This window comes from Mus musculus, chromosome 12 (genome assembly GCF_000001635.26).
Source record: "Mus musculus strain C57BL/6J chromosome 12, GRCm38.p6 C57BL/6J".
Lineage (NCBI taxonomy): Eukaryota > Metazoa > Chordata > Mammalia > Rodentia > Muridae > Mus > Mus musculus.
Window position 1 is genome coordinate 79,130,788 of NC_000078.6, and position 18,429 is coordinate 79,149,216.

General features: G+C 43.1%; 1 protein-coding gene and 1 long non-coding RNA gene across 2 annotated transcripts in view; one reads left to right on the forward strand and one right to left on the reverse strand.

The window, feature by feature from the left end:
• Nucleotides 1–18,429, forward strand: part of Arg2 (arginase type II) — a 25,514-nt gene continuing 7,085 nt past the window's right edge. Inside the window, exons 1-3 of the mRNA NM_009705.3 lie at nt 1–193; nt 1,054–1,126; nt 16,801–16,978. Of these exons, the coding sequence (NP_033835.1) occupies nt 83–193; nt 1,054–1,126; nt 16,801–16,978 (362 nt within the window). The 5' untranslated portion in view covers nt 1–82. The remainder of the gene's footprint in view (nt 194–1,053; nt 1,127–16,800; nt 16,979–18,429) is intronic.
• Gm40462 lies at nt 9,343–17,889 on the reverse strand. The gene is made up of 2 exons (XR_872845.3): nt 16,654–17,889; nt 9,343–15,668 (listed from the first exon to the last, which is right to left on the reverse strand). It is a non-coding gene; the product is annotated as a predicted gene, 40462 (long non-coding RNA).

Consider the following 18,429-nt stretch of genomic DNA (forward strand, 5'->3'; position numbering starts at 1 on the left):
GAAGCTGTGGGAGGCTGCACTCACTCGAGGTCCTGAGTTGCACCGAGCCGGTTCTCCTAGGGTAATCCCCTCCCTGCCAATCATGTTCCTGAGGAGCAGCGCCTCCCGTCTCCTCCACGGGCAAATTCCTTGCGTCCTGACGAGATCCGTCCACTCTGTAGCTATAGTCGGAGCCCCTTTCTCTCGGGGACAGGTGAGAGCTGCGACCCGAGCTGACGGGACACTAAGCCTAGAGAGTTTCTTGGGGCCAGGAGGGAGGAGGGGGGAAAAAACGGGGGGAAGAGCTCGCGGGATCCCATGGCGGGTACGTGGAGCGCACGTTGGGTTTTCCTGGACCCAGATGGAGATGAGGGACTGATGGAAGGCAAGGGGGTGAGAGAGGGCACTGGGCATCGAGAGGGAGGGAAGTGGGCATCGAGAAGCGAGCATCTGCGGCCTCCAGGACGACGGAGAGTGGGCATTTCCAGCTTTGGGGTGATGACAGGAAGGAAAAGAGAGAGGATTCCATGGAGGAGCTGGAGAAGGCAAAACCGGGATCGTTGAGAAATTGTCGGAGAGGAGGTTAGAGACGGTGACCGGGGATTAAGGCAGGCTTCAGGTTCTATTCTTGCAGAAAGAGCATTAACCTGGAAAGAAATTGATGTCGGTCTCTGCAACTGCGGGAGGGACGAAGGGGCTTTGTTCTGCCTTCAATGAAAGGAACCTGCTGTCGCGGAGGGCGCACTCACTGATGGGGAAGCTAGGTGCCGCGTTCTGCCAGATACAGGTACCGGATCAAAGCTCACTGAGCCCTTTCCTGATCCGAGACTTTCCTGGTCTGGCTCTCAGTGAGGGACTCAGAAGGTTGATTTGCTTTCAAGAACAGAATCTTCCCTCCGCCCATTAAGCATTTAGTGAAACGATCAGCCTTCTACAGTAGAAGTTTTGATGCTGTGAAAGGTTTGCAGAGGAGTCTTTTAGGAGCTCCGGGTAGCAGCAGAGATTTCTGTGTCAAAGTGTTTCTGCTCCTTTCCTCACCTTCTCTTATGTCTGTGGGGTTTGTATGATTCACAGAAGAAGCTAGGAGTGGAATATGGTCCAGCTGCCATTCGAGAAGCTGGCTTGCTGAAGAGGCTCTCCAGGTTGGGTAAGTGGTTGGATTTCTGTGTTTGTTCCGGAAGGGGAAAAAACCTGTTCAGAATCTCATCTCTTCTATCCTGATCCTGTGGTAGCAGCTTGGCACCTGTAATTTGTTCCCATCTGGTATCCTTTGGATTCCTTCTGCAGATAAACATCTATCAGGGAATCTTCAGAGGAAGTCTTCTTGCAGATAGTGTTGGGGAAAGTGAAGCAGAGCAAAGTAGGTCCTGGAACAGTGTACTGCCAGTGTACTGCCAGTGCAGCTAAGGATTCTAGCTCGCTCAAGAGCTAACTGCTCAGTTAACCTTTCCTGGTTACAAGGTAGCTTTCCTAACTCAGACTTGAGCCAAGCCTGAGTCATCCACCACACGTGTTGCCTCTTTCCAAACCATTTCCTCTCTGGGGCTAGTGGGTTTGTATTATTGTAACCCTGATGTAGATGTTTTTTTTTTTTTTTTCCCCAAAACTACCTAATTATGAAATCACTTGGGTGACTTGTTCAAAGCAGTTCCTAGCTAGCCTCCTCCATGGAAGAGTTCTGACTCCTTGCAGATGAGGTAAGAGCTAGATAGATCTGTGCATTTTTACAGGCATTCCTTGAAGTCAGATTTGCAATTTTCTGTGTTGTAATTAAGGTAGTGTTTAGACTTTTAGGACCAGAAATAAATCAGAATTCCGAGATAAACACCATGTCTACAGTTAGTGGAGAACTATTAGTACTGTGGCATCACATTTCAATACCTGTTTGGTATCTGACCCAAATACGGCTAGCATGTCCCCAGTTGTCTCAAGCACCATTCACAAATCTTTTCTGCTGCTGTGACTATGATTTACACAGTCGATAGAAAGCTTTGGCGACAGGAATGCAGAATCAGGGTGAACTACAGATGTCAACTCTTACTCTGAAACAGTTGATGATCATGAAGCCATTTCAAGGGCCCTCATCCTTCAGAATCAGGAATAATGAAATCGTCTAATGTGTCCCTTTTATGCGGGGCCATGATAGGGAACAAAGACAGATGAAAGCTGACCACAAACAGCAAGTTGGTGAACCAGTGAGTATGTTGAGATGGCATACAGGTGAGGGGCCACATTACAGAGAGCCAACCTCAGCTTGAGTATCAAAACTGTAGTGGCCTAAACACTTTCAAATTAGTCTGGGCCAAATGTCCAAGGATGGGGTGGTCTCTCATAAGGTAGAGGTTGTGATGTCTTTGGAATGGCTTGAGTAACTAGATTACCAGTGATTGTGTGAAATGGAAAATAAGAAAAGATAGCAAGAAAAGCAGATTTTTGTTGTTGTTTGAGACAACAACTTGTTATGGAGACCAGGCTGTTATTGAACTTGAAGAGATACAATTGCCTCTCCCTCCAAAGTGCTGGGATTAAAGGTGTGTGCCACCAAGCCTAGGCAAAAAGCAGATCTGAAGATGAAATAAAGGTGGTTTTGAACATGATGGGTTTGAGATACCTGTAAAAGGAAGATGAGGCCCTAGAACAAAGGTAGAAAAGCAAGCATGGCTTTCTAGAGGAAGGCCAGAGTTGGGGCAGAACTGAAAGAAGGGGAGGAGGTTTAAGAGACAACAGCAGTTAAGAGCACTGGCTGTCTTTGTAGAGGACCCAGGTTTGGTTACCAGCACCCTCATGGATGCTCACAACTGTACTTGTAGGGCATCTGATGCCTCTTCTGATCTCCATGGGCACCAGGCATGCGCATAGTACACATACATATGAGAGACTCCTGGTAGGGATAGGGGCCATGGTTATCTAATAAAGGTGGAGAATTTCCAAGATGGCCAACTTCTACCTCACTTTCCTGACTTGAGACAAAAGCTTGGCAGCTTACAACACATGCCTTGTAGGCTTTTATCTCCCACTAGCAGGCGCCCTGCTGACAGGCTGGCTCAATAAGTTCAAAGCCAGTCACACAATAGTTGCATGCCAGTCAGCCATCCTCTTTTAAAGATTTATTTATTTTATGTATATTGAGTACACTGTAGCTGTGCAAATGGTTGTGAGCCATCATGTGGTTGCTGGGAATTGAATTCAGAACCTCTGCTCACTCTGGCCCAAAGATTTATTATTATAAATAAGTACACTGTCACTGTCTTCAGACACACCAGAAGAGGGCGTCAGATCTCATTACAGATGGTTGTGAGCCACCATGTGGTTGTTGGGATTTGAACTCAGGACCTTCATAAGAGCAATTGGTGCTCTTAACCACTGAGGCATCTCTCCAGCCCCATCCTCTCTTTCTATAAACTGACCAACTCTTCAGAGACTTGGAAACCCTAGCCCTCCAGAAGAGAATGGATTTTTCTAGTCTTTTTAGATGGTTGTCTTCTCTGTGCCTCTGTTGTATGTATGCATTTCCTCACCCCTAATAATCACCTTCCTTCTACTGCTGATGGTGTCTGTTCCCGATGGTGTCTGTTCCCGTTGGTGTCTGTTCCCGATGGTGTCTGTTCCCGATGGTGTCTGTTCCCGTTGGTGTCTGTTCCCGATGGTGTCTGTTCCCGTTGGTGTCTGTTCCCGATGGTGTCTGTTTCCGTTGGTAGTGTTTGAGATTGCTCTGCTGAAACAAACCTGTTGCACTCAAGAGTTTTCGTAGTTCTTAAATTCTTTAGGTGGCAAAAAAAAAAAAAAAAAAAAAAAACAATCCCAGGCAAGACCCCTAAACTGTATCATGCCCACACACATACATGCAGATATGCACACATACATACATAAAACGTGTCTGTCACCTGGGTCTGTCGTAATGGACAAATGCCAGAAACACATCGGTTGAAGGCTTTAGAGGATCTTTCAGGAAGAGGACCAATCAAGGGGGAGAGGAGGCCAGGAGAGAGTGAAGTGTTCACCCAGAGGAGAACATTTGGGAGGTGAGGAGGAAGCAAGCAGCTTTATGATAAGAAACCCAGCAAAATAAAGGCAGGCAGATCCCTGGGCGTGAGTTGGTGGGAGGCAGCCAGGCTGAGCCATCACCGTCATACAGTGCAGCTCGCCCGCCCGCCTCCTGAGGTTCTCTTAATCTCTGAAAGCAAACGCAGACTTGGAATTCCTGGGTCTCCACTCTCAGCCTTAAAATCTCTACTGTCTAAACGACCACCTCAGGCTCTCTATCAGCAGTGTCTTGCATTAGCAAAACAGATTTCTCTTCTGCTATCTGAAGAAGTGCCAAGTGAACCCAAGAAGAAATGTCCTAGGAAAAAAATAATGTGAGCTTTGTGATGAGGGACCGGAAAATCCCCAAGTGGCTTCTTGAGTTTCAGCACCTGTGACCTACCAACACTGCCCAGGTCTTTTGTACAGCAGCCTCGGGAACGTGTGGCTTCTTCACTAGCACAGCTGAGTCACATGACCACAATTCCAGAGTGAGACCTCAAAGTGGTAATTTAGGCTTGCTGCTGTCTCTAAGCATAGAACACTCTTTCTACTTATAATGGCAAAGGGGGTGGATCTCCACGGGGCTCAGAGCTTCAGTGTGGATCTGGAGCAGATGAAGCCTTGACATGGCTGTGGCTCTTCTCTCTCAGGTCTTCAGTTTCCACATTCCACCTTGGTTTTTTTTTTTTTTATTGCAGCTAAAGCTGTGGCCATTTGACCTAGGTTTCCCCAAGGGAAGCATGCATAGCAAATTTTGATTTGAAATTCCAGAAGGGACAGTGATGCTACCCCGTCACTGGATCATTCTGTATTGCCTGTGTCATTATTCCTGGCAAGCATTTAAACTAGACTTTTTTTTTTTCCAGTGTCTTACTGTATAACCCTAGTGCTGGGAACTCCAGGGTAGCCTCAGACTTACAGCAACCCTCTGCCTTTGCCTCCCTAGCCCTAGGCTTACATGTAGGTCAGTATCACCATGCCTGGCTTTAGGCTTAGATTCTTAAAGATTCTCTTTAATGATTTTAGGAAAGTCTCAGACTCGTAAGTTGTTTTTCTGCTTAGGCCGGTTTCTGTGGTTTGCCATTAATAAGCTACTTTATAAGCAGCACTGAGGAACAGTGGACTGTGAAGACCTTGATTATTTGCTTCCCTCCCCTTTTACACAGTCTGGGTTTTGTTTTGTTTTGTCCTGTTTTTTTTTTTTTTTTTAATACAGCTTCCTAGTTTAGTTTCTTTGGCTTTTAATCTTGGAGTGTGTCTTAATTCTTTTGTATTTCAGCAACTTCCTGCTGGTGCTGCTCTGATTTTTGGACTGTCACGTTCCTTAATGTGACCTCTGGGAACAGCAGTCTAAAGTCTTGATTGGCTTACAGATACCAAGTTCTCAATAAATGGACCTATTGTTACTTGATTTTTTTTTTCAGTCTGTTTTTAGTGTGGTGGTGGTGGTGGTTATAGGGCTATATATACCCATGAAAACATGTTGAATTTAAAATGTGAGTTAATATAAAGTATGCCTCAAATCTGTTTTGAAAAAATTTCAACATCTTCAGGTTTCTTTCCCTCTCCCTCCCTCCTTCCACCCATCCTTCTCTTTGTTTCTTTTAGTACCTATCATTATGTATCCCAAGCTGGCCTCAAGTTCACAACTCTCCAGTCTTAGCCTCCTGAGTTGTGGAATTATGGGTGTGTGGCATAGTACCCAGCTTGGTTCTGTTCTCTCTCTCTCTCTCTCTCTCTCTCTCTCTCTCTCTCTCCCTCTCTCTCTCTCTCTCTCTTCCAAGCCAAGGCTTCTCTGTGTATCCCTGGCTGTCCTGGAACTAACAGGGATCTGCCTGCCTCTGCCTCCCATATGCTGGAATTAAAGCATGTGCCACCACTGCTTGGCAGGGTTATTTTTCTTTAGAACAGCTTTTAGGCACTAAGACTATGGTGAGCTGGGCAAAGCATGCACATCTTTAACTTGGAGGTGGGGGCAAGTAGAACTTTGTGAGCTTGAGACCATTCTGGTCTATGTACTAAGTTACAGAGGTAGCTAGCGAGATCCTGTCTCAAAACAAAAATATGAGTATATCCACTTACTGATTGATAATTTATGTACAGAGTTGTATAATTTGCATATTTGTGTTAGAGTGCTGATGAATTCTAGATACTAGATTTAACCCTAATGGACAAAATTAATTCCTGTTAACAATGCCCTAATGAGATGTGATGGGAGATGGAAATGGAAAACACAGAAATATGTCAGGTGACCATGTACAGAGTAAACGGAAGCTAGGGATGGGGACAGCAAAGGTTGGAGATGGGTAAGCATCGACCCTTAGATAGAGGTCACTGAAAAGCAGCTGAGTCAGCAAACCCTGGGAAGGAAGAAAAGACGTCTGTCTGAGCAAATTTCAGGCAGAGAAAACAGCACGTACAAAGACCCTGAGTCGGGTCTACATTATGAACAGAACGTATTCCTGAGCCCTAGGCACGGCTGCTATGTTCAAAGGGTTGAGTCTTCTATCCAGGTTTTTTAGCATCTTCAAAAGACAGTTCACAGGAAATTGTAGTTAATTTAAAACTCCAGGAGTTTCTTAGAATGCTCTATTTACACGGCTGGTCTTTATTTGACTAACACAAGTCAGTAGGGAAAAGAATAATCTTTTATAAATGGTTTCAGGATAACTAGATACCCTTGTACGAAAATAAATAAAATGTATAAAAGGATTCTCCCTCATAGCATTTATCAAAATTCCTAATTCAGGCTGGAGAGATGGCCCACTGGTTAGAAGTGCTGCCTGTTCCTGCAGAGGACTGGGGCTTGGCTCCCAGCACCCACGTGCATCTACACACTGTATTTCTAATTCCAGGAGATCGACACATCCTTCTGACATCCAAGGGTACCAGGCATGCACATGGGCCACATACATACACATATGCAGGCACTCACACATGTACATACAATAAAAATAAATAAGACTTACATTTTTTAACCAACTGGGCATTTATCAAAGCTCTAAATCTAAAGTTATGAAACTGCACAACGGCAATACATGCCTTTAATCCCAGCACTTGGGAGGCAGAGGCAGGCGGATTTCTGAGTTCGAGGCCAGCCTGGTCTACAGAGTGAGTTCCAGGACAGCCAGAGCTACACAGAGAAACCCTGTCTCGAAAAACCAAAACAAAAAACAAAAAACAAAAAAACCAGACATGTATTGGCTCTAGGTGTAGAAACCGATGAGTCCATGGTTAAGAGACTACATTTAGTGATGGCAGAAAGCATCACATGGCAAAAGAGAACAAGAATCACTTTGTAGCCTCATGCTCTCTTGTAGTTGGCATTAATCTGCATATGAGGAAGCCCACATGATCTGAGTGCACACTTCCCACTAAGCCCATTTCCCAGTACTGGTGCATTAATTAAATTTCAACACACGATTTTTGAGGGGCTACATTCAAAACCATAGCAAGACTCTAGCACAAATTACCACATTGCTTTGGTCCTATCTGAGCTACACTGCCTGTGGGATGAGCCATCGGTCCTGGGGGAGTAGGAGCTGAGGCCTGAGAAATAGCTTTTTAGTAGGCTTCCCTACACTGTTACACCTTGGATGTCTCTATTGGTGATCTATTTCTTTTTTGCATTTTTTTTGGTCATTTATTTATTTAGACTCCAGATTTTAGCCCCTCTCCATCCACCCTCGGACTGTTCTACATCCCATAACACCTCCCCCCCCCCCCCAGCCAACTAGACCTCTAAACTCCCTGGGGCCTCCAATCCTCTCTGAAGGGTTAGGTCCATCTTCCACCCTTTGAGTCCTGAGAGTCTCTCACCTCCCAGGTCTCTGATACAATCTGGAGGGTCCCTCCAACCTCCTACCTCCAGAGGCTGCCTGTTTCCATTCTTTCTGCTGGCCCTCAGGGCTTCAGTCCTTTTCCCTCACCCAGAACCAGGCCAGGTTCCCTTCTCCCTGCAACCCCCATCCACTTTCCCTCCTAGGTCCCTCCCTCCCTCCTCCATCCTGTGATTGCTTTCTTCTCTCTCCCAAGTGGGACTGAGGTGTCCTCACTTGGGCCCTTCAGCTTGTTGATCTTTTTGAGTTCTGTGGACTGTATTTTGGGTATTCTGTTAAAAACCAACTTTTGCTTATTTTTTTATTTTATGTGTTTTGCCTGTATATATGTATGTATACATTGCACCACCTGAGTGCCTGGTGCCCTCAGAGGTTAGAAGAGGGCATTGGATCCCCTGGAGCTGCACTTACAGACTGTGTTGGGAATCCAAGTGGGTCTTCTGAAAGAGCATCAAGTGCCCTTAACTACTGAGCTATTTTCCAATCCCTTTAAAGACACATTCTGAATTTTTTACAGTGTACATATACAAGTCAGGACAACTTGTACAGTCTAGCAGGCATAGTAGTACATACCAGTAAACCCAGTATGTACTTAGGAGGCTGACACAGAACCCAGTTTGGCCTATGTAGTGAGATCTTTTATCAGAAAACAAATACACATGGTCTTCAACACCAACTTCCTCTGAAGTCTTGCTCCTACTTCCTGTGATGGCTCCTTGTCTGTAATCTCAAGCCCTTGCTTTACCAACTCAGGTACAAACTCTCTCAAGTTCTCCCTGTCGTCTCCCAAATTAGTTGTATTTACAAGAGCCAGTTTTTCCTATACTATCATCAGAGTCTGCATCAATCCCTGTATCTAGGTAGCTAGCATTACACCTAAGAGCCTGAGATGTCAGCAACTGGGGGGAAAAATTAATTTCACTTTCAAGCAAACAATCTGGAGGCCCAGAACTGGTTTGGTGGCTCTGTGCCTCAGATCTAGATTCTTAACGTGTGCTGTTGGCAAGGCTCTGACTTAATTGTTGTATACTCACTTCTAGAAGCAGAAGCAGGATAGGTGGATGGGCAAAGGCACAAAGGGAGAACTTTTCCCTTTCTAAGAAGCTATGGCAGGACATTGTTGGCTGGTGCTGGTTACATGGGCATGTCTGGTTTCTAGGAAAGCTGATTAGTTTACTCTAACAGGTTTACTCCAGAGGAAAATCTTTGTGGATGGAAGGTCTGCCTCTACCATGTTAACTCCTGATCTGTATTAGGACTTAAAGTTTTACCATTTGTGACTCTTTTTAACCTGAGAATTTTCCCCTGCTTCGAGACAGGGTTTCTTTGTGTAACCCTGGCTGTTCTGGCACTGTGTAGACCAGGCTGGCTTTGAATCTGGAGGTCCACCTGCCTCTGCCTCCTGAGTGCTGAGACCACCGCCCGGCTCACCTGAAAAATTTTTATCCAATTCTATATGTATAGGTATACAAGTCAAACATTTTCTAATCATCATAAATTAGTATCCCTATTTTAACATTTATTAAAGACAATAGCAAATTCATATACTTATGAGATGGATGTGTTTAGTTTTACATACAGAATTAAATCCTGAACCAAGTATGCTAGCTTACACTGACAAATAGGGTTTAAGAGGCTAAAACAGAGAATCATTACAAGTTTGAGGCCATCAAGGGACCTAGAGAGTTCCAGGCAGATCTGGGTACAAATGTAAGACTGTATTAAAAAAATAAACAAATCTTGGCTGAATATTTGATTTTGCCAGACATAGTTATTGTCAATGTTTTTCAGAGTTGATTGATATTTATTGATTTTAGTCTATAGTCAACTTTGAGAATGCTGCTTCACATAAATATGTAATACAAAGTGGAAAAATTCTGTGTGGGGCTATTTCAGAGCCCTAAATTTAAGCCAAAATTCATGTAATAAACTAGAAAACAATTTAAGTTTACCTTTATCTATGGCTGTTTCGCTTGCATGCATGGATGTGTACCGTGTATGTGCTCGATGCTTGAGGAGGTCCCAGGCATTAGGTCCTCTGGAATTGAAGTTACAGACTGTTTTGAGATGCGATTGGGTGCTGGGAATTATAGCTAAGTCTTTTGCAAAAGCAATAACTGTTTTTAACCCCTTACTCATCTCTCCAGTCCCCATGTGATTTAAAAAAAAAAAAAATCTCGAGTCAACAACTCCAACAGCAAGTGTATTTATTTTTTATCCTTTAGTGATTTCATTTATTTACTGTGTGACTCTGTTTGGGTCTTCTTATCCAAAACTGGTTCATGAAACAATGACGCAGACATATGGTAAACAAGTTTTGGGAAGTTCTAGGTTACAACATCAGTTTCAAAGAAAGTATAATAGGAAGAGCGGAGAGAAGAACTAGCAAGCTGTCTCATGTGACCTGCAATCCCCTTGGCCTGCCCCCTTCCTTGTTACTATGTCAATCCTTGTAACCATTTAAATACAATTTGCAGGAAGGGCTTAGAAACTCACTGTCCTTTGATAGTACTCCTCTATGATCTCTGGTGACAGGGCTGGGGCTCTTGCCCCAATGTATTTGCTTATAGTTTCAGACCATGAATTTTAAGTTGTTATTAGGCCCAAACATTTCTTTTTAAATGTAGAGTCTGCTTATGTAGCTTACATAGACCATGCGAGCTTCAAACTAGAACTGGCACTCAAGAGTTACACCATTATGCCTGGCTCAAATATATGTTTACTAATCAAAATAGGAGTCATTACAATCAGCACATTTTGACATTGTGAAATAAGTTTGTTTCTTCTGCAGTAAAAAGAACTCCTGCTCTGGGATTTGACAAAGTCCTGGGAGGCACCTTTTGTATTCTGCTGGTTAAGTTACAGGCTGTCAGAATGATTGAAGAGATCTGATGGCAAGAGATCAATGAGCATGGTGGATGAGGCAGGACTACATTGCCCAATTGGTTCAACCTTTGAGACACTACTGCCTTTGTCATGTGTAGTGATGCATTGTTGTGGAGAACTGGGCCCTTTCTGCTGAGCAATGTCTGCTGTAGGCAGTGCAGTTTGTGGTGTGTCTCATAGGTTGGAAAGGACCTTCTCTGTGCCTTTTCCTGTTCCTGCTGTCTTGAACCTGGGGAGACCTATCCTTAGACATACAAGAGCAAAACCCTAGGTATGACAAAGTCAAGAACTAGGTCTCTGAATCACTGCACAGAAAAAAGTCTGCTGTCTACCCGGATGGTAAGCAAACATGGGTATTTGAACTATGTTTTGAGTAGTTAGCTGCAGCAACTTAGCCAATTCTACCTCATAATCTTATACATAAAGATCTTCAAGAATACATTGTCAGGTTTGGGGAGTAAAATGGGAGCCTATATCGTTAGATACTTTCTTATTCATTTTTTCAAAGAATTTCTATTGTTTATAAGGGAGGAGGGAAAATGCACAGCAAGACAGTGTTGGTACAAATTGTACTTGCAGAGGGCCAGTCCTTGATTCCTGCAGTCATTGTCCCTACTCATTACCTGCTACTTACATGGTGAAAATTCAAGAGTCGAGTTAGGGAGGCAGTCATACCTTTTCAAGAGCGAATCCCATTCAGGGTCTGCCTCTTAGTGTTGTGGAAACACAAGGCAGAACTTATCAGGTTTTAATAGCCAGACTCATGTTGACATGTAAATTATCAAAATTGCATGCAGCTGGCATAATTAGATTGAGAAATAGCCCTTGTGGGTATGTGAGGCACCTGGGAGGCAAATGGGAACACAAGAAAGCTGTTTGGTGAGAAGTAGTGGTTACTCTCTAAAAACAAAACAAAACGATTTATTTTATGTGTGTTGATGTTTTGCCTGTATGTCTGGTGCCCAGCAGAGGCTAAATGAGGCCTTAGATCCTCTAGAACTGGAGTTACAGTTGCGAGCTACCATGTGGGTACTGGAAATTGAACCCAGGTCTACAAAGGCAGCCATTGCTATTCATCACTGGGACATCTATCCAGTCCTTCAGAGTTGGTAATCTTAAGAGTCCACATTCATACATAAGTGGATCTGTTGAACTACCTTCAGCAGCTGATTGGTGTCAGGATCAAATTCAGGGTCTGGTGCATGCTAGCAATTATTCTACCCCAGGATCTGGTGCATGCTTAGCCCCTGAGCTGCACAGTTAATAACCATATCCTCCCATGAAGTGCAGTCTCTCTTCCTTGGAGTACTTGCTGCAGCTCATTTCTGGCTAGTACATTTAAATGAGTAGAATATTGTTTTCTGTTAGGCTTATCTCAGTTTATGCCCTGGCATCCTTGATTGGACTTAGGTGTTCCCTAAGTTCTATTACTTAATCTTATCCACTGAAACGTTAATGCCCTTGCTTTCTTATTGGCCATATGGAGATTTCTATGAGTTAAAGGTTTGGCAAGTAGTTATGAAAGTTAATATTAACATTATTATAACCTTTTGATTAGTCAGGGTTCTCTAGATAAATAGTATTTATAGAACATATATATATATATATATATATACACTCATAAATATATATATAAAGGAGATTTATTAGATTGGTTTACAGGTTATGGTCTAGTTAGTCCAACAATGGCTGTCTACCAATAGAAGGTTCAAGAATTCAGTAGTTGTTCAGTCCATGAAGCTGGATGTCTTAGCTGACGTCTTGAGGACACACTGGAATCCTGAAGAACTAGGTCCCAATGCCAGCAAAGGAATGGATGTGCTGGCAAAGTGAAGGCAAGCAAGAGAAGAATGGGCAAACTCTTCTTTCTCCCATGCCCTTCTATAGGCTTCCAGCAGAAGGTATGGCCCAGATTAAAGGTGGATCTTCCTACCTCAAAAGATCTGGGTTAAAGGTGGATCTTCCCACCTCCAAAGTCTGAATTAGAATTGGAAATTCTCACATTAAATGATTTAATTAAGAAAAATTCCATCACAGGCTGAAGAAGCCATTAGGGTTTTGTTAATTCCAGATGTAGGCAAGTTGATAATCAAGAATAGCCATCATGCCTTTAATAGTAAATACTATAGTCTTCAAAATACCAGACTTGCTCCAGTTTCCTATACAACATCAAGAACCTCACGCTTCCCAAGATACAAGATACAATTTGCAAAACACATGAAACTCAAGAAGAATGAAGACCAAAGTGTAGACACTTTGCCCCTTCTTAAAATTGGGAACAAAACACCCATGGAAGGAGTTACAGAGACAAAGTTTGGAGCTGAGATGAAAGGATGGACCATCTAGAGACTACCATACCCGGGGATCCATCCCATAATCAGCCTCCAAAACGCTGACATCATTGCATACACTAGCAAGATTTTGCTGAAAGGACCCTGATATAGCTCTCTCTTGTGAGGCTATGCCGGGGCCTGGCAAACACAGAAGTGGATGCTCACAGTCAGCTATTGGATGGATCACAGGGCCCCAAATGGAGGAGCTAGAGAAAATACCCAAGGAGGTGGGGGATCTGCAACCCTATAGGTGGAACAACAATATGAACTAACCAGTACCCCCTGGAGCTCGTGTCTCTAGCTACATATGTATCAGAAGATGGCCTAGTGGAAAAAGAGAGGCCCATTGGTCTTGAAAACTTTATATGTCTCAGTACAGGGGAACGCCAGGGCCAAGAAGTGGGAGTAGGTGGGTAGGGAAGTGGGGGAGGTTATGGGGGACTTTTGGGATAACATTGGAAATGTAAATGAAGAAAATACCTAATTAAAAAAAAAGAACCTTATGCTTGATGACGTTTAAGGAAGTTGCTGTGGTTAACAAAGAGGCAGAAACATTCTAGAATAGTAACCATTCACGACTTGTCCCGCTGACCTGCAGAGATGGCTCAGCCCTTACGAGCACTTTATTATTCCTGAGGACTGGAGTCCAGTAGCTGCATTGGCTCCACAACTTCTGTAACTCCAGCTCTAGGGAATTTTACACCCTCCTCTAGTGTACCACGTGTGTTCAGGTGACTGGGGAGCTGGAAGAGAATTCAGATCCCCCAGAGCTAGAGTTAGAAGAGAGTGTACGTGGTCCAAAGTGGGTACTGGGGTGGAAACTCCCTTGGAAGACCAGCAAATGCTCTCAGCCACCTCTCCAGCCACACGGACTTGGAAAACACATATTTTTTTTTTGGTCTGTGAATCTTCAAACTTTTTTTTAACATTATTGTATGTATGAGCACACGTATGGCATGGTACATGTGTAGAAGTCAGCAGACAACTTTTAGGAGTTTGTTCTTTCCACCTACCATGCATATTACAGAGCCAGAGATCAGACTTAGGTCGTTTGGCTGGGGACAAATAGAGCCTTTACTAATAGAGCCTTTACTCTATTAGCCACCTTGTCCAGCCCTTCTCCAAACATATATGTATCTACACCGTTTATGTGCCAGAGCTGGAAGGTGTCAGATCATCTTGAACTGAGTTCAAAGAGGTTTTGAGTCACCCATGTGGGTGCTAGGAAGTAAACACAGGTCCTCTCTATGAGCAGTTAAGTGCTCTTAACTGCTGAGCTATCTCATCAGTAGCCCCCTGCACACAAACCTTTTAAGACAGCTGTTTTATTTGGTAATTTTTCTGTTGGTTCTTAGCTGGTTGGTTATTTTGTCAGTGTGACACAAGCTAGAGTCATCTAGGAAGGGGTAATACCAATTAAGAATTTTTTCATTAGACTGGCTTGTACCCAAGGCTGTGGGGGCTTTTTGTTTTGTTTTGAGACAGAGTCTCTCTATCTAGTAGCCCTGGCTGGCCCAGAATTTCCTATGAAGACCAGGGTGGCTTGGAATTCACTAGCCTCTACTTCTTGAGTACTAGGAATAAAGGCATGCACCCAGTTGTGGGGTATTTTCTTGAATGATGATTGAGGTGGAAGGGCTCTCACTGTGGGTAGCAACAGAGGTAGCAACCACTGTGGGCATTGCTATCTCTAGACAGGTGGTGCTGGGTTATACACGAGTAAGCCAGGAAAAGCCATGGAAAGCAAGCTAATAAGCAGCATTCCACCATGGTCTCTGCTTTAGTTCCTGTCTCCAGGTTCCAGGATTGAGTTCCCACTCTGATTTCCCTCAGTGATAGACTGTGACCTGAGATGTGTATGCCAAATACTTTCTTCTCCAAGTTGATTTTAGTCACGGTGTTTACCACAGCAGACAAACAGACCAGACCAGTTCTCAGTGTCTTCAGCATGTTGTCATAGTTGTCTCCTTCTTGGCTGTAGTTTCTTTTTTTTTCTTTTTTTCTAGTTGACTAGGTCTCCTGTGCATCGTTTTATAATTATTTCTTAACAGTGCACTGATCAAAAGGTTCATAATTTTTTTTAGCTAAGGTATATCTTTTGAGAAAGAATAGTTTTGCTTCTAATACCCATTTTTATTGATGATTAAGGTTGGTCTGTTGGCCTTATGCTTTGATGTTTCAAGTTAAGACTTCTCATCTTTGTATTCTTTCCAAGTTCTGCTTTAGAATGAGTTGGGCTCAAGAGGAAAGTTCCTAACTGTACAGCTTAAATTCGTGATGAAACCGCATTGGTCATAGCCTAAATCTTTAACCGACCTCTGCAAATGTTAAAATAAAATGTATGGTTTCCCAGCACTCCAGAAGTAGAAGTGGATCTCTGTGACTTTGAGGCCAACCTGGTTTATATAATGAGTTCCAGGATAGCCATGGCTACACGGTGAGATCCTGTCTCAACAAACAAACCAAAACAAAAACAGTAACAAAAATCAAACGCCTTCCAAATGTCTTAGCTGTAGGCTTTGACTTTGGCGCTCAGCAGACTCCTTCTCTGCTGTTTCTTCATCTATACAGTAAACATTATTTCAGTTGCCTCATTATTTGGAGTCTGAAATAAAAATTTATGATAAGCAGTTAGATCAGTGCCTGAGCCCCTGTAACAAATAAATGTTCAATAGCTTCTCTATTTATGTCCTCTGATTGATTTGTTATTATTTTGGGACAAGTCTGGCCTTGAGCTTGTTTATGTAACCAAGGTGACAGACAACTTCTGGTCCTCCTGCAATTACATCTCAAATGCCAGAACTAGGGCTTTGTATAGCTAGGTAATATTCCACCACTGTTACATTCCCAGCTCCTGACTTTTTTTTAACTAGGTATTTTCTTTATTTACATTTCAAATGTCGTCCCCTTTCCTGGTTTCCCCTCCAAAAACTCCCTATCTCTTCCCCCTCCCCCTGCTCACCAACCCACCCTCTCCTGCTTCCTGGCCCTGGCATTCCCCTATACTGGGGCATAGAGCCTTCACAGGACCAAGGCCCTTTCCTCCCATTGATGACTGACAGGGCCATCCTCTGTTACATATGTACCTGAGCTCCTGACTTTTTAAAAGAGACATATTATTTGTATGTATATATGTATGTATGTATGTATGTATGTACGTGCTCTATGTGCTGTGGTGCCTGAAGAAGATGGAAGAGGGCCCTGGGTCTCCTGGAGCTATAGACAGTTGATGTGAGTGCTGGATGCATGACTCAGATCTTTTGGAAAAGCGGAAAGTGCTCTCAACTTCTGAGCCATCTCTCCAGCCTTAGCTCCTGACCTTTTATTCTAGAAAAAATATATTTGAGAATTTGTTCTGTTGCATTGCTGAAGATCAAATGAGGGCCATGAGAATTTCTACACATGTATTTTTGCCCTGAAAACCACTTAATTACTTTATATCCTAATGAGTTTTTTATTCTAATTCCACTTTATAATTTTGAGATTATAAAGTGCTTGCTACCTATTTGGTGATTCTTAGGTTAATAATATCTCTGGATTTCATGTCCAACGTGAAGCTTCTGGAAAATGGTGTTCATAAAAGGGCTTACCTTGCTAGCAGGTGACATGTGGAACTGTGGTCGGACAAAATGAGTATGACGTGTCACCACTTTGTCCCAGGTAATTACTTGTAGCCCAGGCCAGTAGACGTTGGAATGGCACAAATGGTTCATTCTGTTGTTCTCCATCTGTTGCAGGATGCCACCTAAAAGACTTTGGAGACTTGAGTTTTACTAATGTCCCACAAGATGATCCCTACAATAATCTGGTTGTGTATCCTCGTTCAGTGGGCCTTGCCAACCAGGAACTGGCTGAAGTGGTTAGTAGAGCTGTGTCAGGTGGCTACAGCTGTGTCACCATGGGAGGAGACCACAGGTAAGCTTTGGGCTTAGTAATTAGCTTCTTTATTTCAGTGTCCTTACGTGGAGGAAAACACAGCACAGAAGAGACTATGCACACTCAACCCAGCAAGCGCAGGGGTAGACTAAGCAAGGTTCTTAAGACGTTCATCTGGCTGTGTTGGAGAACTGGTAGGATCCATCTATCCATAGACTGAATTTGCATGCTTTCCTTAGCATTTCTGCTAATTCATTTGTTAGCAATCCTTCCTTGGCTTGTGAACACATTTTTCTCTCTAATATGGACATGGTCAGTCGTTTAAGTCTTTCTTAGTGAATTATTTTTTCAAAGTATGAGAGAATGCTCAACTGAGATCTACTGTAAAATAAGTACATGTAAAATTAAAGACTGAAAAATACTGACTACTATAGAATTTCAGAGGGAGAGGTCTGGGCTAGTGTAGCCAGATTCCACCAGGGAGTTTGGTGTAAGCTAAACAGTGAAGTGGAATGAGGCATTGCAGCAGTAGTGAACCCTTATTGATACTTTCAGTTAATTAATCCTAACGATGTCCTGAAGGAGATACAGTTTTATCTCATTTATTGCTAGAAGCTCTGAGGGACAGAGGTTAAATGGCTTGTTCAAGGCCTAACCCCAGGAAGGAGGAGAGCTGGCATTCAAATCCACTTGGCTTTTCTTTTTGACTCAGCCTAGCAATTTCCCCTGAAGTGCTCAGAGAACTTTCTAGATAACTATCAGAAGTTAAACCTTTGCTCCAGCTTCAGAAGCAAGTAGATTCCTCATTAGGAGTAGAAATTCAGGAAGGAAAGGAACTCAGGTTCTCTAGAGATGACTGGCCACTCAATGGAATCAACCAGAGGAGAGGGTAGCAGGTCTCTTGCCTCCCATCTCTGCCTCATCTATGAAGTGTGACAGCCAGAGCCTTTAGTTTTTCTTTTTGCCTACATATATATATATATATATATATATATATATATATATATATATATATATATATATATATACACATATACATATACATATATATGTGTATGTGTGTATATACATATGTATATATATATGTGTGTACATACACACACACACACACACACACACACATACTGCAACCAGGTTACTTAACTATTTCCAGTTCAAAACTAAGACTGTGGCTGTTATAGCAAGGAGGGAAGAAATGCCTGCCTAATTTGAATGACTGTTTAATTCACTGGTATACTTCAGCTCAGTAGGGGTTGCCTTGTAACTTTGATTCCTAACAGCACCCCTTTTCGGGTTTTCAGCAGTGTTACATACAAGCTTTTACAGCTTTCTGATTGTGTGTGTTGTGCTGGGAATTAAACTCAGGGCCTCACACATACTAAGGCAAATGGTGGGTCATGTAGTTACAACTGCAAGTCTGCTTCCTAATTTATCTTTAGAAAGTTAATGTAAGTTCGATGGAGTGGTGCACACCTGTGTCCGCAGCTACC